At 36.6% G+C, this 25,668-nt stretch overlaps 2 protein-coding genes across 7 annotated transcripts; both read right to left on the bottom strand.

Moving 5' to 3' along the window:
* Positions 1-7,422: 7,422 nt before the first annotated feature.
* Positions 7,423-14,429, bottom strand: cxcr3.3 (chemokine (C-X-C motif) receptor 3, tandem duplicate 3). Of its 3 annotated transcripts, none has more exons than XM_058747909.1 (3): positions 14,357-14,429; positions 9,881-10,231; positions 7,423-8,711 (listed from the first exon to the last, which is right to left on the bottom strand). In XM_058747909.1, exons 1-3 carry the CDS (start codon positions 14,405-14,407, stop codon positions 7,953-7,955), a joined length of 1,161 nt encoding a protein of 386 aa, XP_058603892.1. In that variant the 5' UTR covers positions 14,408-14,429; the 3' UTR covers positions 7,423-7,952. The 3 variants fall into 3 exon arrangements, with proteins under 3 accessions (XP_058603892.1, XP_058603894.1, XP_058603895.1); XM_058747911.1 differs by lacking the exon at positions 14,357-14,429 and adding an exon at positions 10,756-11,045; XM_058747912.1 differs by lacking the exon at positions 14,357-14,429 and adding an exon at positions 10,888-11,044.
* A 2,266-nt stretch (positions 14,430-16,695) lies between these two features.
* cxcr3.2 (chemokine (C-X-C motif) receptor 3, tandem duplicate 2) lies at positions 16,696-20,619 on the bottom strand. 4 transcript variants are annotated; one of them, XM_058746976.1, is made up of 3 exons: positions 20,602-20,619; positions 18,690-18,808; positions 16,696-18,603 (listed from the first exon to the last, which is right to left on the bottom strand). In XM_058746976.1, the coding sequence occupies exons 2-3, from the start codon at positions 18,714-18,716 to the stop codon at positions 17,497-17,499; spliced, it is 1,134 nt and encodes a 377-aa protein (XP_058602959.1). In that variant the 5' UTR covers positions 18,717-18,808; positions 20,602-20,619; the 3' UTR covers positions 16,696-17,496. The 4 variants fall into 4 exon arrangements, with proteins under 4 accessions (XP_058602959.1, XP_058602960.1, XP_058602957.1 ...); XM_058746977.1 differs by lacking the exon at positions 20,602-20,619 and adding an exon at positions 19,579-20,562 and having other exon boundaries at positions 18,690-18,804; XM_058746974.1 differs by lacking the exon at positions 20,602-20,619 and adding an exon at positions 19,579-20,561.
* Positions 20,620-25,668: the final 5,049 nt, after the last annotated feature.

Raw genomic sequence — 25,668 nt, 5'->3', positions numbered from 1 at the left:
AGAAACCATTTACCTGGTCTTGTGAGATCTAGCCTCCCCAAAGCTTCTTCTGCTGTGTTTATCCATCTTTTTCTTCTCGTAAGAGCAGGCACGGCCATTTGTAAATTTTATAGGTCTAGCTTCCAATCTCATCCATGTCCAGCTATTTTTAGCTGTACAAAACAGCTCGTTTTACTGCTTGATATTGAAAATCAGTGTCTTACCATATTATTAACATATTATCTTAAAGGGATCTTATGGAGGGTCTGAGAGCTCTCAGATTCAATCAAAAATATCTTAATTTGTGTTCCGAAGATGAACGGAGGTCTTACGGGTTTGGAGCAACATGAGGGTGAGTAATTAATGACAGAATTTTCATTTTTGGGTGAACTTCTTGTTATTTCCCTATACTATATCCCTATAACTAATGAACCGGAAGTCTCACCCATGAGCTTACTTCCGCGTTGAAGAATATCATATGATATCATCTTTTCCTGATTGCTCTCAGGTGGCTTCTATTCCCAGACTCCACCTCCTGGCAATTGGATTCTCTCCACTTCCATGACAAAATGTAGTAAGCAATGTTCTTTATATTACATACACTTTATTGTAAATCGATTGCCCTGTGGAGTAGCATGTACACGTCCCGGTCACAGACTGTAATAAAAAAATGGATGATGTGTCTTTATTTCCTTCCACTGTAGAAAAATAAACCAAAAATGTCCCAGAAGTGGCAGCTGTAATCTTGAGCTGATAACGTAATTTGGAGCCAGAGTCTGTGCAGTAGTGATGGTGAAGTAGAGATCGCAGCATCAAGGACACAATCATGATGCCACACCCCATTTTTATAGCATCAAATAATTAACTAAACCAAACTTATTAGAAAAATTAACACTTGAACGTACATTGCAATTCAACGTGAGAGGAATTACATAAAATGACAGAAACCATCTTTGGGAAATATTTATTGAAGTGTAATTAGATTTTTTAAATTTGACTCACGTCCCATTCATTTACATGGAGAGGGCGGAGTTTATGTCACTGCTGTCAAAACAATAAATCCTTAATTACAAATCAATATAGCCTATTTAGCTTAGACAATAGCCCTCCATTAAACTTAAAGTTGCAGTATGTAACTTTTTTTGGTTAAAGATAAAAATCAGTTATTGTACAAATGCATAAGACATCAGTGTTCGAAACTGTCTCCATACCTTCCCTTGATTTGCAACAGTATGATTGATTCATAATTTGAGGTGTTAAGTCTGATTTTGCTGAAAATTTATGCCATATTTCATCTTTGCGGTTGTGCTACGTCCATAAACAGAAAGAAGAAGACCTGGCAACTATATGGCCCATCGTAGACCCATTGCTACCAATGGAGCTACGATCAACTTAGGCTTACGATGCTTTTGGGAAATGCAGACCAGTTCTGTTCTGTGATCTGACTAAGCAACCATTAGCGTTAAACGCCACTAGCGTGATTCATTTTAAAACATTTAAATTTTTATTTGGTCAGAACAAAAGCGGCAGATATGTTACTTGTTCAGATGACATTCTGTCGGATATATGCCTGGGTAGGACGTATGGGGATATACCATGACAGATCCGCTCACAAGTTGATATGATTCTTTAGGGTCTTAATGAAAAGTTTATAACATACTTTGGTTAAAATTTCTCAATGGTAGTGTAAAACAACACCCTTTTTACCCTGTCAAAATCAGCTCTGTCCACAGCAAGCTGTTTCGTTGCATGTCCCTTTAAATGCTAATGAGCTCTGCTCACCCCACCCCTCTCTTCCGTGAGATGCTCTGGGAGACTGTAAACTTTAGCTGCATTCATCGTGAAACTTGCTAATTAGCACATTATTAGGAAAGGCAATATGCAAAGATTCATCAAAAAAAACTTATACTCACTTCTTCTGTAGGTGAGGCTGGATCACGAAAGATTTGTGCGAACATAGACAAATTTAGGCAGATCGGGGTGCATTCCCTTCAATGCAGTTCAGTGTCAATCAACAATCGTGGGAGCAGCCTGGGTACGTGTGATGTCACACAGCCAAGAATCTGAGATTAGATTGATTTTAGAAAGGGGTTATAATTTATCGGGATTTAAAAAAAAAAAAAAACAACAACAGGTAAAAGTGAATTTTGCCTCCAATGACCCCTTTAAGACCTACTGGCAGTTTTAGTTTTGAGTATAATACTTCATATTATACATTTCATATTTCTATATTCAAAATGTTATATTTAACATTAATCACATAACATTATTTCTTCAATTGTAATTGTGTATTAAATTGATTTTGATAAAAGGTAATGGAAGTTGTACTGATTTCATTAAACTGGTAGCTATAACAGCACAATAGTGTAGCAATGTCCAATCCTGGAGGGACTGGATACCCCTGTATAGTGTTACTTAGTATAAAAGCTTCAACATTATGAATCTTTATATTTTTTAATGAATAATTTTAAGAAGGGTGCCCTTTTTCACTTGAGCACCAGCCCCCTAAACGGCGATTCAATAATAGACATTCAATTTGTTGTTTTGTGGCCACAATTTAAATTAAAATGAAGAAAGAAATTAGTAGGCTACAACGTCCCCACGATTTACCTTAAGCGAGTGAACCAATTAGTAAAAAGAAGCCAAGATTTAAAATAAGGGAACGAATGAAAAAAATAGAGGCTACAGGCTTTATATATATTTTTTCAACATGTCATGTGTGGGGCTCCCTATTACAGCCAGGCACACAAAATGTGAAGCACACATTTACTCCACTACACATAAAAAAAAATAATAAACCTAAAATAACCACAAGATGTCACTGCTACCGCAATTATTTCACAGTGCATTCACATTTTGTTTAAAGTATTTTTTCATATAATGCCACAAATCAATCAAAGAAATAAAACTGATCAAAATAAGAGAAAGCTGACTTTTCTGACATTCAGATTGTTTGATACAACACTTGAAATTGAGCTCAGACGAGTCTTATTTCTATGGATTATCTTTGAGATATTTCTAAGAGCCCACAGATTTAATTACACAGTATAGAGCCTTCACAACATGGATATTTAATTGTGCTTGTTAGTCGTCAATTGTAAATTAATATGAACATACATCCATAGTGTTAATAATCGAACCTATGTTCATTATCTTTTGAGTTACAAAACACACAAGTTCACCGATAATGGTAAATGAACTTGGCTTGTTGTCCTTGAATGAGTCTCAAACTCAAGGTTCAGGTTGACGATGGGACAATGAAATGACTGCTGCTGCTACATATGCTGGTACTGATGATTGACAGGACTGTATGTTTAGGCTCCTCCCAAACCAACAAACCAGTCTCATGTCGAAGACATGTGAAAACAAGTTTGTGTAGACATACTATAAGAATTAAACACGTTATTCTAGTGCTCTCAACCATCATCTACCAGGTGTACTACAGCACACACGCTACTTTTGTAATACTCGACCAGCCAAAAAAGAAGAACTACAAAAACACATTTCAAAACACCGGATGCAAATTATGGGTAGAGAGCACTGACTAGAAAAATAAAAAAATAAAAATTGAAAACAAGTATCTATCACACTTCACAAAAAAAGATGTCATACGCAAATACACAATATGACAGGAAATGAACACTTAGCAAAAATGCAATTTCCTCATACAGAAACTGTTAATATATAGCTGAAATTCTGAAACTCCAACTACATCTACTCTCATTTTGTTTATTTTCCTTACTGTAATAATGACTCATGGGAAATGTCTGATGGAATATTGATGATATTATTGTCGCATGACAATGCAATCATGCTGTCCTTTTCACATTTATGCTCCCCACATGTTCTGTTTCAGAAGCGGAACTGAGGCGTCACATGTGGTTATTTTTGTGCGCATGGCATCAGAACACATTACAATACAAAAGAACTTTCTAAGAAACCAATCTATTCAAAATGGATCACGAGTATTAAAATGTGCTTTGGGAGTTTACAGATATGTAAAAATAACTACTTTAAGGGATAGTTCACCCAAAAATGAAAATTCTGTCATCATTTAGTTCCAAACCTGTATGAATGTCTTTGTTCTGCCGAACACAAAAGGAAGATATTCTGAAGAATGTGGGAAACTGAGCAGTTCTGGGGCACCATTGACTTCCATAGTGTTTTTTTTTTTTTCTCCCTACTATAGAAGTCAATGGTGCCCCAAAACAGCCTGGTTACAAAATTTCTTCAAAATATCTTTGTGTTCGGCTGAACAAAGAAATTCATACAGGTTTGGAACTACTTGAGGTAAATGTAAATGACAGAATTTTCATTTTTGGGTAAACTATCTCTCCCTTTAACGGTCAGTTTCTCTCACTACTACACACAGGCCCTTCTGTTGTTCAGGATGACGACATCCTGAAAGTATTTAGTAAGGACACTACATTGCAGTACAGTACAAAGACTACAGCACATACAAAGCCCTGTTTTTTCCCTCTCTCTGTACACCACATGTTGCCTTCTCTGTCTATGGGGATATTCCACTAATGACAATACCAAAAAATGTCTGAAAATCCCAACAACGTTCTTTCCCAATTACCAATTCACCCTGTACAGAGAGTGCTATGAACATCACACAGGAAGACAGTGCTTCCTCCAAAAGGGTTCAGAAGAACACTTGGTTATGCAACATGGGAAAGAAAATGCTTTATGACCCCATCTCACAGAAAACTACACAAAATTATGTCAAATCATTATTCTCTCAGCATTATTTGATGAGCAATGAATGAAGTCCTTTTCCATATTTTCTCTTTAATAACCATTAATATTTTGAGTTTCACAAAATTAGTAGAACATAAGCTCTACTAAGGAAACTACTTCAAAGTGAATAGAAATAGCAGTGTTCCTTTATACAGTTCTTAACAGTTACGTATGTAACAGGACACACCCTTCCAGAGACCACTGACTTGAAAACATCTTTAAAAAAAAACAAAAAAAAAAACACCCATGCAAGAAACTGCTAAGCAAGTGACATGACTTCCTGTCATTAGAGCCGAAATTCTAAAATGAAATCTCATTCATCAGCAGGTCCGCTGATGCTATTGATTAAATTTAGGCACACATTTGAAAACTATTTCTCCCATCTACAACAGATTTAGTAGACAGAAATACATTTATGGTACAAACACGTGTAATATAGATATTTAAACGATTGTCAAATGTAACATTTCATGTGTTGTATAATTGTAATTTCACAAGTTCACACTTACATATAATAAACTGAGTAAAGGTTATGCGTATTTGGCGTGCAGTCCAGGGAGAGGGCTCCGAGCTCTGCATTTAGCCCGGACCCAGAGCGTTCCCCCCAAAGATGCAATAAGCACGGGACAGCAGCCAAAAGGTGCGTGTTGATACCCCCCAAAATTGGCAGAGCTTAATGTTGGTGGGGTGCTGGACGTCGCTTGGAGTAACGGCACTGCTGTGGCCGTAGAGAAGAGAGAGATTAGCTCCTGCGGGAGCGGACACTGCTGCGGCATCTGAAGAGAGAATGTGGCTTCTGCGGAAGCGGGCACTGCTGCAGCAGTGAGAAGCAGAGATGAGTGGGAAGTAGGGATAGAGGGTCCTGCGTGAGTGAGCACTTCTGTGGAATCTGAAAAGAGAATGTGGCTTCTATTGAGACGGGCACTGCTAAGGCATCTGAAAAGAGGAGGCTTCTGCGGAATCGAGTACTGCTGCGGAAGTGGAGAAAAATCAGATAAGTCTCCTGCAGGAGCGGGGTGTTGCTGGGATGGTTGAAGTGGAGATGAGCCGCTATGGGTGGATTTGGTGGTGTTAGAGAGGATGGCTATGGCGGGTCCGAGGTACGAGTGAACAGGGATGGACTGGCGTTGAAGGGGTCTGCTGATGATGGTTCGGTGAGCTTCTTTGATATGGATGGATCTTCACCACTAGCGGAGGCAGCCTCACGCTAGCGTCTGCTATGGAAGCTGGAGGTCACTGAAAAGGAAAAGGGGTTATTAGTGGTGGCAGGAGAAGACTAAGATATGTGGGCCTGTGTTGCCAGCGGAGGCTGCCACACGCTTGCTTTGGCTGCTGTAGCTGCATGACACGGGGGTTTGTGGCGTTCTGAGAGAAAAGCTGTAAAGCCTGTGCAGCTTGCACTGCTAGCAGAGGCGGCCTCGCGTTAGTACCTGCTACAGGAACTGGAGGCTGCTGAAAAGGAAAGGGGTTAGGGGAAGTAGAAGGAAAGTCTGAGATGGGTCTGCAAGCGAAGGCAGCCACATGCTTGCTTCTGCAGCTGTCTGCTGCGGAAAAAAGGGGAGTGGCTTGTGACTTTGGCGGGACATGCTGAAATGTCTGGGTAGTCTGCAGCGTTGCCAATTTAGCAATTTGTTGCTGGATTTAACAATTTCTCAGACTACCCTAGCAAATTGTTTTCAAAGCAACTAGCAACACATGTAGCCGTTCTAAATTTTTATTTGGAAACCTTTAAAAAGTGATAGTGTTAAAAGGCATACGTTTTTCTCTTAACCACACAAAAGGAAAGCATATTGAAACAGCTATCCAGCCAAGCGGCACATCGCCTGGTAACGTAGACACTTTGAGGGAGGTGCCTAGCAGTATGCACTTCATATGTGAATTAAGTTGCAGGTTGCACTTGTTCAATAATTGTTTATTTATGGTACGACTTAATTTTTTCGTTTGTACTTATGACTGTTAATCATTACTGTTGGTCCACTGAGATTAATTTTGTTTTCTGTTTAAGATCAACAGTGGAAGATAAGTTTCACTGTTGATCATCTGACTTATCTATCCATTTGTCAAAATGGAATGAGTAAATTAAATACGGGTAAAATGCTGGTGAAAAATAAGAGTAATTTCAGTGTGTATTCTAGCACTTGCGTCATGATTACGTAATGACATTAACATCCGATGATGTTGCGACGTCATTTAACAACAAATTACCTGCCTTTAGCGATTTTTACCTGAAAATTGTTTGGCAAGATGGTGGCCTGCGCCGCTAGCGGAGGCAGCCTCGCGCTTGCGTCTAGAAACAGAAAGCGGCGCTGCGGCCGGAAGAGCCGCGGTGCAGGTTGAGCCGAAGCGGGAAGCGAGTGAGGCTTTGCCGCGGTAAAAACTGGGCGCGGCCCAGGCTCATTGAAGGCCTGCTTCTGCGACCCGACGCTCGCGGTTTGGATGGGGAAAAATTGGGTCTGTGATATAATGGCAAAGGAGCGAACCAAACGCTGAAAGACTAGAGCTGATGGAAGTAAGACTGCTTTGATTATTTATAGGGTTCTCTCTCTCTCTCTCTCTCTCTCTCGAGCTGATTGGATAGATGGTGTGATTTTTTTTTTGTAAAATTTAAATGGCACAATTAAATATACACACATTATATACACGCATACATGTATGTACAAAAGTTTTGAATACTGAAATGAAATTGATTTCATACAATAGTTATTTAAATTTGACCAAAAAAATTAGAAGAAATGTTTATTATCCATTGACAATGATTTTGTAATTGAGTGGGAATGAAGACATCTGTTGATGAAGCAAGTAGGCACAGAACTGGCTAATGGCCAAATATTGGCTGATAATATCATTCCATTACTAAGAACATTGTTCTAGAACATTCCAAAACATTTACACAGCACAACAAAAATAAATAAATACAATAACCAAACAAATTTAAACAATTCCCAGTATGATCATTTTACTGATGAAAATAAACAGAATAAAAGTGCAAATGAGTTGGCCAGCATTTCATGTCCTTCTTTCATTTAATGTCCATCTTTTTCATTTCATCCTTTATCATCCATAATGAGAGAATCTTCCAGAATACATGTACAGAAATCACCCATCATTGGGTTATTCCATACTTAGAGATATCTATTAAATGCTCACGTTAAATGAAGAATGCATAACATACATTTTAGGAATTACGAGATACAGAACGTCCATCAGTGAATGTATTATGATCCATGCTTTCATACATCATGATCTTGGGACTTTATTGTTTGTTTAATGTCATTCATAGGTTGAAGTGAACCTTGTTCCTCCTGGACAGAAGCATTACCATTTACTCCACTAGAGTCCCAAAGCGAAACCTCATTAGTCTCCATTTTACAAGCACTGAACTTTATCACAGTCAGTACGCGACGCCGGAACTCTTTGGAGAGACAGAGATAAATAACAGGATTAACAACGCAATGGAGAAGCCCAAAAACTGCTGTTATTTTGCTAGCTGTCCACTGCCTCCCTTCACAGTCTTCTTCCACTGCTGAAGAGTCGCTATGCATTGACTGAAAAGTGTTCACAATGAAGGTAATGCTGTAGGGTGTCCAGCAGATAAAGAAAACCAGTATGAGGGCTGCAATGATAGCTGTGCTTTGGCCCTTCTTCTTCTGCTGACACTTTGAGTTATGCCGTAAATTTAGCAGAATAATGGAACAGCAGAACAGCAGCACAAGTACCAGTAAAACAAAAAGATGTGGAAGACGAGAGGCAAGACGCTGGGAATCAGACGAGTAACGGTGAATGCATTCCCGGTTACCCTGATCTGTGTTAACACTGAGAAAGATCCAATCAGGGATGGACAGGAGCAGGCAGAGGACACAGATGATCAAGCAGCAACAGTAAACCACCACAGGCTTTTTACGAGAAAACAGCCGTACTCCACGGACGATGGACAGATAGCAGTCGACACTGAGGCAGGCCAACGTGAAGATACCACAGTAGAAATTGATCTGAAGAGATAATGAAAAGGAAATAGTTATTATTACAATACTACTATAATAGACTGTTAATGACAAATTAGAATGTGCAAATTCGTTTATAAAAGGTAGTTTAAAAAAAACATGTCATGTCCTGTAAATGTATTTATGTTGGCTACATATGGCTTTAAAAGCTTTATTTCTTATTATAATAATAATTAAAAAAAAAACATTTATTGACTCAAAAAATGTCATGTGCACCATCCATTAAATATAAAGTAATAACATATTTCTTTATTTTAAAAATCTAATATATACCAATATATTTACCAATATTTTGAATATCTTATAATATTAAATATCTTTATATTTTAAAGAAAAATTCAAATAATTTATTTCTATGTATACATTTTTGGGGGAGTCACACACCACATTACATTTTAAAACATGAACTAACCTTGTCTTTTAATATAAAGGTCAAATTATCTGATATTTTAGTCTTATTGTCCTTGATACACAGTCATGAGGGTGGTCCTCTCTATGATATCGTTTCTTGTTTTAGGTTTTTATTATGCATTTTAGCTGCACCAAGTGACTTCAATTCATCAGACAATGTTTAATAAATAGTAATAAAAATACTATAATAATAATAAAGTATAAATAATAATAAATAATTTTGTACATTGCTTATAATACTTTGAAATATTAAGGTTTTTTCTTCACTATGATATTAGGACAGTTGTATCACCATGATATTTTTTTACTTTGTGTCCCCCCAAAAATATTAAAATGAATTTCAATTCAAACAAGATAATCACAGAAGGTGTATTCAAGTCATTCATTTGTATTTATATATATTTCATGTATTTAGGATTAAGTACATTGATCTAGTCAAAAAAAGCCTTAAGACACTTGTCTAGATGTGGATGTCCAAAATGTGACCATATAACACTAAGTTACTCAAAAGCTTTGTTTTTTAACTCTTAAAAACGAGCAAACAAACAAAGAAGAAGAAGAAAAAAACTGTTTCTTTAATGGATGCCACCAGAAGTTCCAAAACATGTCATTCCAGGCTTTGCCAGTTTGATTTCAGAGTGTATTTAACTTTTAACCATGCCTGATGGTTGAAATGTGTGTACAATCAAAATGCCATATCTACGAACTTATCAAATCGATACATTAACAAGTCAAAAGTAACTCACGTCTAACAGCACTCCAGACAGTTTGCAGAGCTCGGTGCCCATGATCCATCCCTTAACCGCATCTACAGCCCAGAGAGGCAGTGTAAGCAGCAGCAGGCTGTCTGTTACACTCAGAAGAAGGATGAAGATGTCCATCACACTCAGGTTCAGCGTCTTAAGCCACAGTATTGCCAGCACCAGTCCGTTTCCCAGCAGCCCACACACGAAGCCCACCGAGTAAAGCAGGGGCATGAAGACCGCCAAAGCGCCAGAGACTGTGCTGGACGGACAGATCTCCTTGTACTCATAATTATCATAGTCGAAGGTGTTGTTATACTCAAACAGTCCGTGCAGGTCCACCTGCATGTTTGACTAAAATAAAAACAGACCAAGGGTCAATTAGAAACTAGATTAATATCTGACAGCTGCTACACGTGAACTGAGTTGTCAACAGCGGTGAGTGTTTTTATGCGCAAAGAGTCACATGCTGGGTTTTCACATGATGTTGCAACAATTGCTAAATGGAAAGTAAAACCGTGGGTGGAACAGCTGACTACGGTAGATAAAACTGAGCAGAAGGTGAATACGCGCGCGCATCCAAAAATAAACAAATTCTGCTTTGACACTTAACTAGGCTACTGCACACAGATATGTGGGTTTGTTTTTAAGTTTGCAAACCCCTTTAGGCTTTAGCTGCTCTCGAACTGTTCATTTCGAAAGCTATGAATATCAAAAACTCGGGTTGTTTGGTTAGTGAGTAGATCCAGTTCAAGATATCTGTACAACAAACGTAGCTACGTTAAACTTGACAGTACGACAAAACATATAAGTTATGAAACCGACTGCAATTATGAAACTTTAAATATATGCATCTGTAAGGCTAAGAAAACACTCACAGGTGTTGCCATGTTCCTGCTCGTCTTTGTTTCTTTGTCTTCCTTTCTAAGCAGTCCGCATTTTCTGTAGTTTACGTAACCCGTCTATTGGGACATGGGAGTATGTTTGTTCATTGCAATACATTTGGTTACCGTGCACGCGCAGAGTGAAAGACAAGGAGTAGGTAACGATGATCCTGCCCTTGTTAAATTTCTTCGTCTTCGTCTTATCAGTCATTACTTCATCCGGGTAGCTCTCTAGTTCCTCCCTACCTACTACCCCGTACACTCTTGCCCCAGCTGGTTATATCTATAAATATACCACTTACACCAACAAACTTGATAATGTAGCCTACACCCTCCGCGATGATTTCAGTAGATGTACTGCGCCCTCTAGTGTTTGATAGTCTAAAATGTAGCTGGATTTATATAATACTGTAGATTTACAGTTTTTCTCGATTGCTAACACACAATTCATGAAACAATTCACCATTTTCTCACAACTATAAACACAATCTCAAAACTACACACCAACTTGTGCAAACTTCAAACTTCTAGGCCAAAGTCAAACATTTTAGTCAAAAACATATTCTCTTTTGTCAGAATCTAATATTTGGCCTCAGATGACACACAAAGCTGTCAAATACACAGACTATTTTCCTGAGAACACTAGTGAGATCAATTCAAAACACTGTTATAAAAACCTTCTTTTGGGAAACAGGAAACATCTTGCAAGTCAATGTCTGTTACAGTGTGCAGCATAAATAAAGTTGTGCAGATACAGTAAAATTCACCAATAAACTTTAAGAAAAGTTTACTTTCATTACACTACTGTAAAGTTATCTTACAGTAGATGAAAAGCACTAGAAGAGAAAAGTAAAAAAACCAAACAACTGAATATACAGTAAACACACATTGGAATATCCTGGCAGTTTCTGTACAGCAATAAATAAATAAATAAAGCATCCTCTGCCACGTTGCATTACAGTATTGGTAATATCCTTGTTTGTTATATTATAACAGTTTCTTAGTCTTCTGAAAAAAGACTTTCTCTGCCTCCCCTAGACAGTCGACTCTCAGTTCTGCACAAATGTTAAAAAGTACTTGGCTACAAATCAATTCAACAGTTACGCGTTTGTGGGTGTGTGCTACAGTATTTACAGTACAAGTTCTCTCATCTGAAGTACTGCTACTAACTGTAATTGTAATGTGTAAGTAGATGAGCCTGCAGGCAGCATTCCTTATGCTCATTCCATGCATAAGAACATGCTCAACTATAGTGCTTTATATTTCCTCAGGAACAAATGACCTTTGACCTCATACCCTTAATTTTTCTTTTCTCATCCTATTCCTCTTTGTCTCCCACTGCCAGGATTCATTTTCCAAAACACATGATCACCTGTGCTCTTGTTCATATCATCCTGAGATTCTGACTGCGGTGTCATCAGTTTTGCTACTAAATGTTCAAACACGGATAAATGTGTGCTATTTGTGTTCGTTTTGCGATTCTTGAGGTTGTTATATTGTGTATTTGTGTTTTCTAAATGATAACATGGTTAAACCTTTGCAAAATGATGCTGTTATTGTAGAGTTTTGCAGAAAACACTGAGCAAATTGGAGCATGTGTGAAAGCAGGTGGAATGTGTTAAAAGTTTTGAGAAACTTGTCTTTGTTTCGAGGACTGTATGAATGGTTTGGAAAATTGGGCCAAATGAATCAGTTATAGTGTGTTAGCAATCGAGAAAAACTGTAATATGGCCACCTTTTTATTGGTCATTTTGAGTTTCAAGAATAAGGTCCAAGGTTATGAATTATGCTATGTAAAAATCTGAGGTATTTCTTTTTTCTCTCCTTTTTTTTTTTTTTTTTTTGTGTTTTGTTTTGTTTTGTTTGTTTTTCTGTTTTTTTGTTTGTTTTGGGTGATGTTTTATCTTTGTAAAACAGTAAAAATTCAATAAAAAAAAATAAAAAATTAAAATTAGGCTCAAAATATGGGATGGTTGGTGACCCTACCTATAAACCAGTTGATCAGCCCTCAGGTGTGCAGACACTTAGGTGCTTAACTGCACAATCAGGTGCAAGCACTATAAAAAGGCAAAAGATGAGTTTATGTGTCTTCAAAAATGGAAGGCAATGTTGCAGTAAGAGGGAAAAGGAGAAACATCGTTGGCCACAGAGCTATTTTGAATGTCTCGGGCCAACGTGGTGGTAACATCACAATATATGCTGCAATCATGCAGAATAGGGTCCTCCACCGGCATGCCAACTTAGGCACTTACATGGCCCACATATTCACATTTTTAGACAGACTACACAATATTGTCACAGCAGAAGACCAAATGGATGGGATACATCTGGGACAATGTATCTTTCCACTAATCTGCTGTGGTCCAAAACTGGTTTCATAAGCATCCACAATTTTCACTCCAATACCTCCCACCATCCCCCAAACACACTTTTTTTTTTTTTGACATGGCAATGGATGGTTTACGATCTCCAGCCAGTCAGGATATCCCTCATTCAAGCCACAGAGGAGGCCTGTGACCTGATTGATTCAGGGTCTGTGAAATAAATATTTTCATCAATGTACAGTGCTGGCAGTGTTGGGCAAGCTACTTGGAAAATGTAGTGAGCTAAGCTAACAGTTACTCTACTGCTACGGCAACATGGCAAAAGTAGTTTACTACATCCAAGCTATTTAAATTTTTTTAAATTCTATTGAACCAACATCATACCACGTCAATGCTCTCTCAGTGATCAATAAAACTGTCAATAGTTCAGTTTAATTGTTTATCCAACAGCTGTTCCAAACCAATTTGGCAACATAATCAGTATCAAATACAGGGCCGGATTGACCTCAAATTGTGACATAGGCAAAATAAATTTTCGCTGTCGGCCGGAAACCTCCTATTGGTAGTTGGTATTGTGGCTTTATTGTATACAGATACATTTATATAAATGGTAACACTTCACAATAAGGTTCAGTAGTTAACATTAGTTAACAATACTAAGAATAAACAATACTTCTGCAGCATTTATCTTAATGTTAATTTCAACATTTTCAACAATTTCAACGCATTATTAAAATCAAAAGTTGTTTGTTAACATTTGTTAATGCACATGAACAAGTGTTAACATGAACTACCAATGAACGACTGTATTTTCATTAACTAACATTAACAAAGATTAATAAACACTGTAACAAATGTATTTTAATGAAATCGTATTGTATAGTGTTACCATATAGATGTTTAGGCCTACAGATAGGCTATGTATATTTTCATCGTTGCATGTGTCATTAGATATTAATATAAACATTTCACCAAAATCAAGTTCAAATACGAAGCTTTTGACCAGCGAATGTGTTTTTTTTTTCTGACTTATGTCCCGTTTTCCCCAGTTTTCTGTCATTATGTGGGTGTTATTTGGCCAAAGTATCATATTATGAAAGATTCAGCGCTTCGCACGAGCTGTTTGGCTGTGACTTGACAACAAATGCTAGATAAACTCTTCTCCGCGCCTCAAATACAAAAAACAAACAAAAAAAGAATTAGCCTTTATAAACAGTGTTTTTTGAGTAAAGAAACCGCTGTACTTATTCAATCAACAGTTCTTTATTTACCTTCAGACTGCAAACAAGCTGAGATGCTCTAAACCTCGCGCCGCACTTCATTGACGAGAGAGGCGGGAGGAATAATGAGGTTTGACTGACAGTTTGAGGAGCCAATGGCGTTACGAGCTTTAGTGTCTGTGGCGTCACTTACTGATCCAGGATCAGTGATCCGTAGCTGTTATATTTCTGATTTGAGCTCGAGTTTCAGAATGCTTTCTTTGAATAATGTAAAGTTAGCTTTTGTTGACGCTACCGCGCTACTTGATCAAAAAAGAGCTTAACTACCGAAAAGCTATTTGATTCAGAAACCAGCGACGCTACCACCACGCTACTGAGAAATGTAGTTAAACTAGTAGCGTCACTACTTGTAGCGACGCTACTGCCCATCACTGAGTGCTGGTCTTGTTTGTTGTGTTTGGTACAGTGTGTAAGTGGTTCAAACAGAATCAGGTTGTATGTGTGTGCCATACATGCCAAAATTGGGTTTTGTTAAATTATTGTAAAGTTTTGAATGAAGTGCTTCATTTTGCAGATCATTTTGATCTGAGGTGTTCTGATACTTGTGTGTCTGGATGTATGAATTGTGTGTTGTGTTTTGACAAAAAGAGCCTTGTTTTTAAAATCGTGCTTAAGCAATCGTAAAAAAACTGTAAGCCCAGTTCTTCAGAGGTTCTTTGGGGTGGTTAAGGTGCTGTAGCACTACTGCCATACAAAAGATCCCTTTAAGCCTGTGTATAACTCTCTGTTAGTTTTAGTTGGGGAAAGGATTAAAAATCAGCATTAAAATAAATACAGTGCATTTCCTGAAGATAACACGGTTCTCATCCTTTTATTGCCCCTATTTCCAGGGCTCCACACAAGATTTTTATATTTTTTTGACTTCAGCAAGTGCTTCAAAACAGCTTTAGCCATTGTAGTAAATTCCTATTCATAGCAAACGAGTTAACTAGAGTTGATCTAAAATCTAAAGAGGAGACTACATTTGACAAAGGCGCTGTGCACCTTTAAAGATCGGTGCTATATAGCACTTTAAATGGTTCCCCTATGATTACATGCCAATTAACCACTTTTAGTGCTATTTAGCACCATTTTCTTTTGCTTAGAGTGTATTGCTTAGTTGCAAATATATGGTTAGTGTTGCATTTAATTTTTTTTTCCCAGTTGTAGGCTACATTAGGAGCACTTGATAATTATTGTTGGATCAGGGTCTAAATAAATAAATAAAATATAAAATAATAATTATATAAAAATAAATTAAAAAAGACAAATAAATAAAAGTCTAAATGAATTTACATAAATGTAAACATTTTAAGCAATTTTTTTAAGCATGACATCTTTCACAGCAGTTATTGCCTAACACTTCATCCATCTATTGGCCATTATTGTCATAATATCATTTCATTTTCGACGTAACATGAAGTCATGGTATTTTAATTTTTTTCCACTAGATGGCAGCGATCTTACACAACTAGCTACATTTATTCTCATATTTTCTTGGTTTCATCTTAAGTTTAGATTTATTTATTTATTTGTAGTAAAGATGCTCTGAGTCGACTTGTGTACAAACTTTTTTTTACATATATGAATATGTACAATGTCAAAATACATGCAAGGTGATTTCATGATAGTTATTGCTCTTTAAAATTTCTGTAATGATTTGCTTCATAAAATCTTTTTAGAGTAGCTATATTAGCCCATTTTTGGTAGTTTATCAAAAAAAAAAAAAACTTAACCGGCAAAGGATAAAAAAAAAAAAAAAAAAGAAAAAGAAAAAGAAAAACGAAAGCTGTGAAACCTATACCTTCAGAGTTCAGGCTCAGCAGATGTTAGGTGTGGTGCTTATGCGGGTCATAAAAGTTCCAGTCTGACTCACATTTCCTGACCCCCAGACTGCCTTTCAGCTAAAAGAGCACTAGTTGCAAGTTGCAAGTACACTTTTTATATTATCATTGTCACCAACACTAATTTGAAAACTGTAGTATTTATAAATATAAACACTTCCAAAATGCTTTCTGAAAGTTTCTGAAACTTAATTTTTAGAAAAGTATTTTTAAAGAGGTATTTTTCATAGAGATGAACAAAGACGATTACACCGTTGGGTTTCCTTTGTGGCTGTCATTCTCAAAATAAAATAGATCTTCAAGTAATTTAAATACAGATGAAAATAGAGATGAAACAAGAAACTGAAACCAATAATTTCAACAGAGATGAATCAAAAACGATTACAGCTTTTGCTCTGGGCTTCCTTTGTGGCTGTCATTCTCAGAATTAAAATATATACTCAGAGTGTCACATCCTCCATAGTCCAGAGCTGAGGAAGAGTAATAAAAGAAAGTGACTCACACAAATCTATACTGCAAATTTAATGGATTCTACACTTTATCAGAGGTGGCAACACAGAACTCACAAAAATAACAGTAGAAATGTCTTACAAAAATTACATAGAAGAAAGCATCCTGTCATGTTCATATCTATTATATACTGTCTGTGATGTGTTATCCATTATATTATGGCATCTACTTACAATATCAAACAACAGATTAATAAAATGATAAACAAAACTCAATTTGATGTTACAGCGTTATTTATGAAGAGTATTTATATATATATATATATAAAGAAAAGTAAAGGAAGTGGATCTGGAGTCTGTTTTCAGTTCCTGTTTGTGACACCAGACGCAGACAACTCGTTGTCACGATTACAGCTGCCACAAAAAACATTCTACAGCATTTTTCTGAAATCTTTTTTTTTTTTTTTGTCAGCATGTAAGGTTTGGAGAATATAAAAGATATAAAAATATGAATATATAGCTATATACAGCCTATAGCTAAAATGCAGCAAAATCTGAAAGAAATTGCATATTCTCAATTTTGTCTAAAAATTTCCAAATTTTTGGATATTCTCATTCATATTTATAAACATGAAGGTAGATCTTTAATAATAACAACAGAAAATTGATGACAAAGTCTCCTTTGAACAGAAAAGATGTTAGAAAATTAGAAAATGCCTTGCTTCAAAAAAAGAGAACATGAAAAAGTTTTAATATCTCTCAGACAACACAAGCTGAAATTGTGGTTTCTTCCCAATTCCAGAAAATTACAACGCTCACTTCTGTTCTTGCACTCTTGTTCATGTCATTTGCACTCTTTTCAGGCCATGACAGAGAAGTACGAGGTATTATCACTCTCCACCGAGCTGAATGATCCAGTAGGCCTGCGGGACGATCCCCGACCGTTTGCCCATCCTGCTAATCCGAGGCACCCCTGGGGTCCTAAAGCAGCCTTGCACATCTGGGCGAGCTCACGACGGAACTTTACCCCCACAAGGCCGTAGAGTAGTGGATTTAATGCGCAATGCGCCAACCCCAGGCTTTCTGTCACAAAAGTGCCCACATCTAGCACCTTGTTGAGCGCGCAGGTTTTGACAATGACCCCAAGCATCTGCAAGCTGTCGGTCATCCGCAAGGCATTGTAAGGCGCCCAACTGACTACAAACACAATGACCAATGAGATGATGAGCCTCAGCGAGCGCCGTCTCTGCCTACGCGTGGCGTGGCAGAGTGCTTTGAATATGCGAAGGTAGCAGTACAGCATGACCAGTAGGGGAAGTATGAATCCAAGAATCATGCTAACCATCTGCATGCCGATCTGCCATTGCTGACTGTTCTCTTGAGAAAAATCTATATGGCACATCAACCGATTTATGCCGTATACGTTCACCACATTGCGGTAGTACACGTCCACCATCGCCAATCCCAGGCAGACGCCCCAGATGATGGCACAGGCCAGCTGAGCGTGGCAGGTCTTGCGTCTCCAGCTGATATTGATGGCATGTACGATAGCCAGGTATCGGTCAAAGCTGATGCAGGCCAGGAAAAGCACCCCACAATAGACGTTCAGCGAGAACAACGCTCCAGCTATTTTACACATGAATACGCCGAAGACCCACTCGTTGATCCACTCGACGGCAAAAAATGGCAAAGTTATAGCCAGTAGGAGGTCAGAGATGGCCAAATGGAGCAGGAAGGTGTCTGTCAGTGAGAAGGAGCAGGGGCTGTGTCGAGACTGCCGATAGCGGCGGATCACGCACAGAACCAGGATGTTACCCACTAATGCCAAGATAAAGACTAGGATGTAAGCCACGGGGGCAAAGCGACCAAGAATGTCCCATGTTTCCATCAGACTGCAGGGGGCAGCATCAGTGTCATCCTCATGTCCATCATAGTCAGAAGTGTTTAGGTAGTCATAATCTGTGTACTGAAACAGAGCAAAGGACAATATTCTGTTAAATCAGATTGTTAACCTTTGTTTGTTTTTCTCAGTATTGTCTTCTTAACACTCACCTCTGAGACTGTTGTGGTGTGCTTCATGATGAGCTTCAGAGAAGTGAGACATACAAATAAAACAGTGGGCACGAGATGCACTCGTCTCTCACGTCGTCTTGTCTATATGTCTCTCCTTTCTTACAGAAAAATAGAGGGAAAGAGAGCGAGAAGTCAGACCACAGAAACTGAGTCCTACTCATACATCCACTGCAAAGGGGAACTGGAGGTTTTGTCCAGGGAAATAAAACTGCACTCATTTGATAAATTTAAACAAAAACATGTTTTTGAAATCCCCAATTTGCTGAGAGCAGACATATTCCAAAAGTTTCTCGAAAACACCTTTACAGCATCAAGCAAAGTTGGTTGTCACAGATCTGAGAGTGTGCGAAATTAAATCATACTTTTTTAGGGTCATTTATAAAGGGTTCTTGGGACAAAAGTGGGAACAGTAGAGTACAACTAGAGGGAAGTGAAAGTACTAAGAATTAGCATTGCATAAGTTTGGCATATACAATCAAACATATAATAATAATAATAATAATAATAATAATAAAATAGTTTCACCATTATCTGCCATTACCATATATTTTAATTATTTTAATTGGATGTGGTGTTGTTACTAGTAAAATCATTGAGAAGAGACAAGGAATTATTATTACTTGCAACTTTAGATTGAATGTAAAATAGAGAGAATATTCTAATTTTTTTGTAATTAATTTCAAAACCAATATATTTTCACACTGCAGTGAAACTATTTAAAGTCTAGTTAATTATAATTACACATTTTTCAAATATTTTCAAAAAAGTCTATAGTCTAAAGAATCTATTTTTTAAGGATGTATCATAGTTGTATAAAGGACTAACATTAAATATTAGAGTACAGTAGAAGCAAAAATCAAAGACTTACCTGTTCTCTGTGCTGTCTGAGCAGGGGTTGACTGGCCGAGATCAGACGATGGTCTGATTATAACTGACTTTGTTCAGGAAACACATTTATCTTAGTGCTTCCTGACTTTTTTTTCTCTCTTCCCTTTTTGGTCTCTCCCCAAAATTTATTCTTACTGAAAATATTTTCAACAATGAAGTGTTTTCTAAAAGGTGCTTGTAAAACTAAAGAGAAGCATTTTTGATCAAAATATCTTCTCTTTTACTGCTCAAGTCTATTTTATCGAATTTTAAATCTAATGATATTCTGATTCATCTTTCCTGTTGATTGACAGGAAGCCGATAACCTCAGTCTGTTCTAAACAAATTAGTGATACATGATGATCTATTGTTTAGACTATTTACATTTATGTAGATGATTTCTGACCAAACTAATATGCAAGTAAGACCATTATATTTGTGAGGGTTATCTCAACAAAAGGTTGACACATAAGTCTAGTCTAGCACTTGGGTGTAATTTGGTTAACTTATTTATATTTGCTGTATTTTTGATTTTGTTTTAAAGCAACAACAATAATCTGGTTTCAGAAGATTTTAATTTACATCAAACCATTGGAGCCGTAGTCTTGTGGCAACATTTAATGCAGCTGTCACTTTGAGTCCCAGTTCAATGTCCTGTTCTCTCTCACTCTCCTCCTTGTTTTTTCATGTCTCATCTATCCTGTTTCTATATGCAATATAAGGCCAAAAATATAACTTAAAAAAAAAAAAAAAGTTACTGTGACGTACATACTGCTTTGGGCCTATAAAATATGACAGCCTTTTTTTTTTTCTAAAGCATTCTGGTTAATTTGCTTTATAACGTGCTAAAAATCCTCAGCAACAAAAGCGGGTTTTTCACACCCTGAAATCACATTCAAAGTGTTGAATATGGATTTTGATGAGGCCATTGTCACAGTACAATTATTTTTTCACCTGTACGACTTTCTAGGTTGAGCATGAATACACTGTAACATAATATTGTATAAGAAAATGATACTCTTACCTGGTAAAGCAAATGGTTGTGTTTACTTGTTTACTGAGTGCATACATGCTACTTTAATTTTCAAAGAACAGCTCTGATGTGTGTTGACACCTTCTCAGAAGTTTAACCACATCCTATCTGGCCTCACTAATACAAATTCAAAAGAATAGCACAGACAGATTTTACAGTAAATGACTCTAAAATTATCATGAACTACCTTTTTTAATTTTGTACTATTCTATGAGGTCCACTTATAATGTTATTAAGATTTTTTACATCAAAAAACTAAATTTAGAAGTAATATATTTTCTGTCCTGTTTTTAACCCCTCTCATCAGAACGATTGTAGACTACTGCTATGATTGACGAACAGCCTACATGATGATGACTGACAGCCTGCATTCCTCATGAATGAACGCTACTGTGATATAGGCTAAAACTGCATACAGCGGGTAAAATAAGTATTGAACACGTCACCATTTTTCTCAGTAAAAATATTTCGGTTGCACTTTATTTTACAATACGTGTACTTACATGTACCTACAGTGTAGTGTACACACCTAAGACAGTACTGGTAATATAAGGTAACTACATGGGGTAGGGTTAGATTTAGGGGTAGGTTCAGGGTTAGAACCTACAGATATTACCCAGTTATTGTAATTACTTCAATAAATAGTATATACATGGGGAATAGAACTGTAAAATAAAGTGCTACCTATATTTCTAAAGGTGCTGTTGACTTGAAATTTTCACCAGATGTCGGTAACAACCCAAGTAAGAGGTGCAAAAAGAGCTGATAAAATGTAAAAAAATTGTAACTTGAATGCAATGTAAGTCGCTTTGGATAAAAGCGTCTGCTAAATGCATAAATGTAAATGTAAATGTAAAAGGCATTCTTCTCTGTGGAAGAATGGGGCAAAATCACACTTGAGCAATGCATGCGACTAGTTTCTCCATTCAGGAGGCGTCTTGAAGCTGTCATTACCAACAAAGGCTTTTGTACGAAGTATTAAATACATTTCAGTAGTTCAATACTTTTCCCTGTGTTATTCCATTTTATTACACACAACTTCATTTCTGAACTTATTTGTTGTGTTTTCTTTGTATGTATGGTTACTTGTGTTGTAACCGACATCTGGTGAAAATTTATGTCAACAGCACCTTTAGAAATATATTTACTGAGAAAAATGGTGACGTGTTCAATACTTATTTTACCCTCTGTAAATAGCAAATGATCTGTTCAACGGACAAATAGTTACCACGTAATAAAAACAGTTACTCACACTTGTGTGAGTATATAGCTGTTTTTAGACGAGAATGGTTTGAGTTCTGCAACTTACAGGATGTTTTTATAGTACAAAGACCTCGTATATGTGACCCTGGACCACAAAACCAGTCATAAGAGTACATTTTTTTTTTTTAAATTAAGATTTATACATCATCTGAAAGCTGAATAAATAAGCTATCCACGATGAATGGTTTATTAGGATAGGACAATATTTGGCTGAGATACAATTATTTGAATATCTGAGGGTGCAATAAATAAATAAAAATATTGAGAAAATCACCTTTAAAGTTGTCCAAATGAAGTTCTTAGCTGTATAATACTGATCAAAAATTAAGTTGATATATTTATGGAAGAACATTTACAAAATATCTTCATGGAACATGATCTTTTCTTAATATCCTAATGATTTTTGGCATAAGAGAAAAATCTATAATTTTGACCCATACAATGTATTGTTGGCTATTGCTACAAATATACCTGTACTACTTATGACTGGTTTTGTGGTCCAGTGTCACATATGTGCAGAGGCGGACAAATGACATAACTTCATTACTTGAGTAAAAGTACAGATACCACAGGTCAAATACTACTCCACTACAAGTGAAAGTTGTAAAGACAGATTTTTACTTAAGTAAAAGTATGAAAGTACATGCTTCTAAAAGTACTTAAGTATCAAAAATATAAAGTAAACGCATTGTTGTATTGTCACATTGTTGTATACAATACCATATGCCACTAATGCAACCTACTGAGTACACTGATTAGCTTGTATTATCTCTGGAATTAAGAGCTTTTATGTTACCAAACCTACAGAAATGGAACAACTGAATGAAGATAATCATCTTTATTTTTTATTTCACACTCCTACAGCTACATTGAACTCATTTTAATACTTGTCTAAAAGTTACACAGTTATTTTTCAAAGAGATATTGAAGGCAGTGGTTCATTTTAGAAAAAAAGTGAAAGTGTGGTTACATGTGGCCAAGTATGGTTACCCATACTCAGAATTTGTGCTCTGCATTTAGCCTATCCTAAGAATGCGCACACACACAGAGAGCAGTGACATTTATGCTGCGGTGCCCTGGGAGTGTACATTCACTCCCCCCACCTACAATTCCTGCCAGACCTGAGACTCAAACTTGCAACCTTTGGGTTACGAGTCCGCCTCTTTAACCATTAGGCCACGACTGCCCCTTGCTTTTTTTTAGACAAACAAAGCAAACATTGAAAAGAAAACAAATCTTTAGTCTTTTCAGAAAACTGGAACATACTCTCTCGGTATATCCATGGGCAGGGGCCTTAAGATAACCAGAGGCCTCTGGGCTACAGCATTACGGCAGGCCCCCCTACCCCGGAAAACATTTTATTTATTTTTTTAAGCTTCCTGGCAATTATTTATGTCAAATTTTGATTTTTTTTCCTTGTTAATATGCCAGTTAACATTCACAACACTGTTCTGCGTAAAATGTGAATATGTGAATATGCAAATTCACTCTTTGCCACAAGGTGGCGTTTAGGAACAGCAGAATTATAGCCGTTACATAAAGTGAACACCACATTATTACTGGCTTTTTACGGAGGTAATATGAAAAGAAAATGCCATCAAAACGTTCCTGGCTGAAATGTGAGTTTACAGGTATGATTTAAACACCATAAATCACACAACATATTCATCATCAGTAGAACGAAACAACACGACATTTTTGCATAAATGTGGGCTGTTTGGTGATTGCTAACTGCGTTTTTATTTTGAAACATGCCGTGCTCGCGTTTAATTAATTAAATTAGAGCAAAGTGGCGTTACAGAAAGTTGTCCGGTCCAGTTCCTTTCACACAGCAATGTTTTTTCTCTTGTTAATCTGCACGTTAACAAAAAGACACTCGTGCTGGGCTAACGTTACTTTACTAGCGAAATAAGCGAATGCATTGATTGTGCATTCCGCTTACAGTATATCGGTGGAAACATACCAACTATACAAACTGTGTGGGGGCAAGCTAAACTGAACCATTCACTATATAGGCAACTACAACCAGGGCGTCGCTGAAAATGAGTGTGTGAGTTTGTTTACTGAATGCTGTTTTCACTGCTGCAAATTTCCATATAAATAATTATTAGAAAAATATAATTTCCCTGCAGCCAGTGGGCCCCCTTTCCAGTGTAGGCCCCTGGGCTTCAGCCCCTTGAAGCCCGTGCATTAATGCGCCCCTGGCCATGGGTGTGCAGGTTGCACCAAAGAACCGTCTTTTTGAATTTTGCCATCAACTGAGCAGTGTTCATGAAATGCTCAGAAATCAGTGAACCTCACAACTTGTGGCTACGGTTGAGTATTGTTTGAATTTTATCCATTCCGATTCCGATTCTGCTTATTGATTTCAATTCTTATAGATTCATTTAACCTACTTATTGATCATTTGTTTGTAAAAAATATATGTATTCATGTGCAGTGTTTTGACAATAAAATAACGTTCAGATTTATTTACTTCCTTGACCAGTTTTTAGCTGCAATTTACCAGTAGGCCTGAGTAGTAAGGTTTTTTATATATGGTAATATATGTTCGACTCATTGGTATGATTGACCTTGATAATGGAAGACAAGCCAATGTCCAAATATAGCTCTGCATTAAGTGATTCAGACTAAATTTAGAGTAGCAAAACTACAACAGTAACAAGTCTGTGTTGACTGAATATATTTAGCAGCTTTTACAGTTAAAGATAAAACTTAAAAAATTTAGTTACTAAATTAAATTAAAAATATTTCAAAATATTTAATGCATTATTTAATTGTTATACCATTAATAATGAACTTATTTCATTTGTAGTTAACTAGTTTAAATAATTCTCCCTTATTCGCTGTTGGTGTCGGGGCATATTTATTTATTTATAAAATGACATGAGACTTTATGATTCCTGCACTTGCTATACTTGATACTTCAGTACAATGAAAGTTGAAATGGCAGCTGAGCTAATGTGATCCTCTGCTGCCATCTACTAGTTATAATGATAATTTAATAACATTTTCATCTTAAAAGTCTTTGTTTTTCGCTAGACACATTGTCATCTTCATGAATTAAAAGTATATCTATAAAGTGAATTTTACTGCACAGCCATAGAGTTGAGAAGGCAAATATTATAAGTTTTTAAAATGTGTTCATGACTATGAAGGTAAGTTATTGATTATCAGTAATACCATTATGATGTCATTTTGGAGATAGCATCTCTAGCTACCTAAAGTTAAAGGCATCATCTATCATTGTTGTTATCATTATTTACCATGTTGCAATTATTATAATTTTTTTCTCAATTTCTGACAAGCACGAGGCAGGAGAGGTTTCTATAAGGGTCTCAAGAGTCTCTACCTATATAAACCACAACATTAAATCAGCTTTACCAGATGTTCACGAGCTGGCTTGTTATAAAAGATGTATAAAGGATCATTTTAAATGCAATAATCTATCTTGTCTTTTTAAATTTATTTTATGTACCATATGGGTTGTTTTTTTGAGTATATTATTTCTGGGTTTTATTATTTATTATCATTATTCTTTTAGTTTTATAAGTCTGTTTTTGTTTTGTTTTTTCATTGTTTAGGTGGAGGCTCTAAATAAGCCCTTTGGATTTTCTGCCTCTCCCTGCACAGTATATGGATTGTGTTTGTGTGTGTGTATATATATATATATATATATGTGTGTGTGTGTGTTTGTATCTATTTTACTCTTGTGCAAGAATAAACTAAACTAAAACTATGCAGAAGTTCAAAAGAGCGCTCTGTGCATATGGTCAATTGGTTACCAGGCAACAC

The sequence above is a fragment of the Onychostoma macrolepis genome, chromosome 16, assembly GCF_012432095.1.
Source record: "Onychostoma macrolepis isolate SWU-2019 chromosome 16, ASM1243209v1, whole genome shotgun sequence".
Taxonomy (NCBI): domain Eukaryota; kingdom Metazoa; phylum Chordata; class Actinopteri; order Cypriniformes; family Cyprinidae; genus Onychostoma; species Onychostoma macrolepis.
This window is presented reverse-complemented; position numbering and strand designations above follow the sequence as displayed.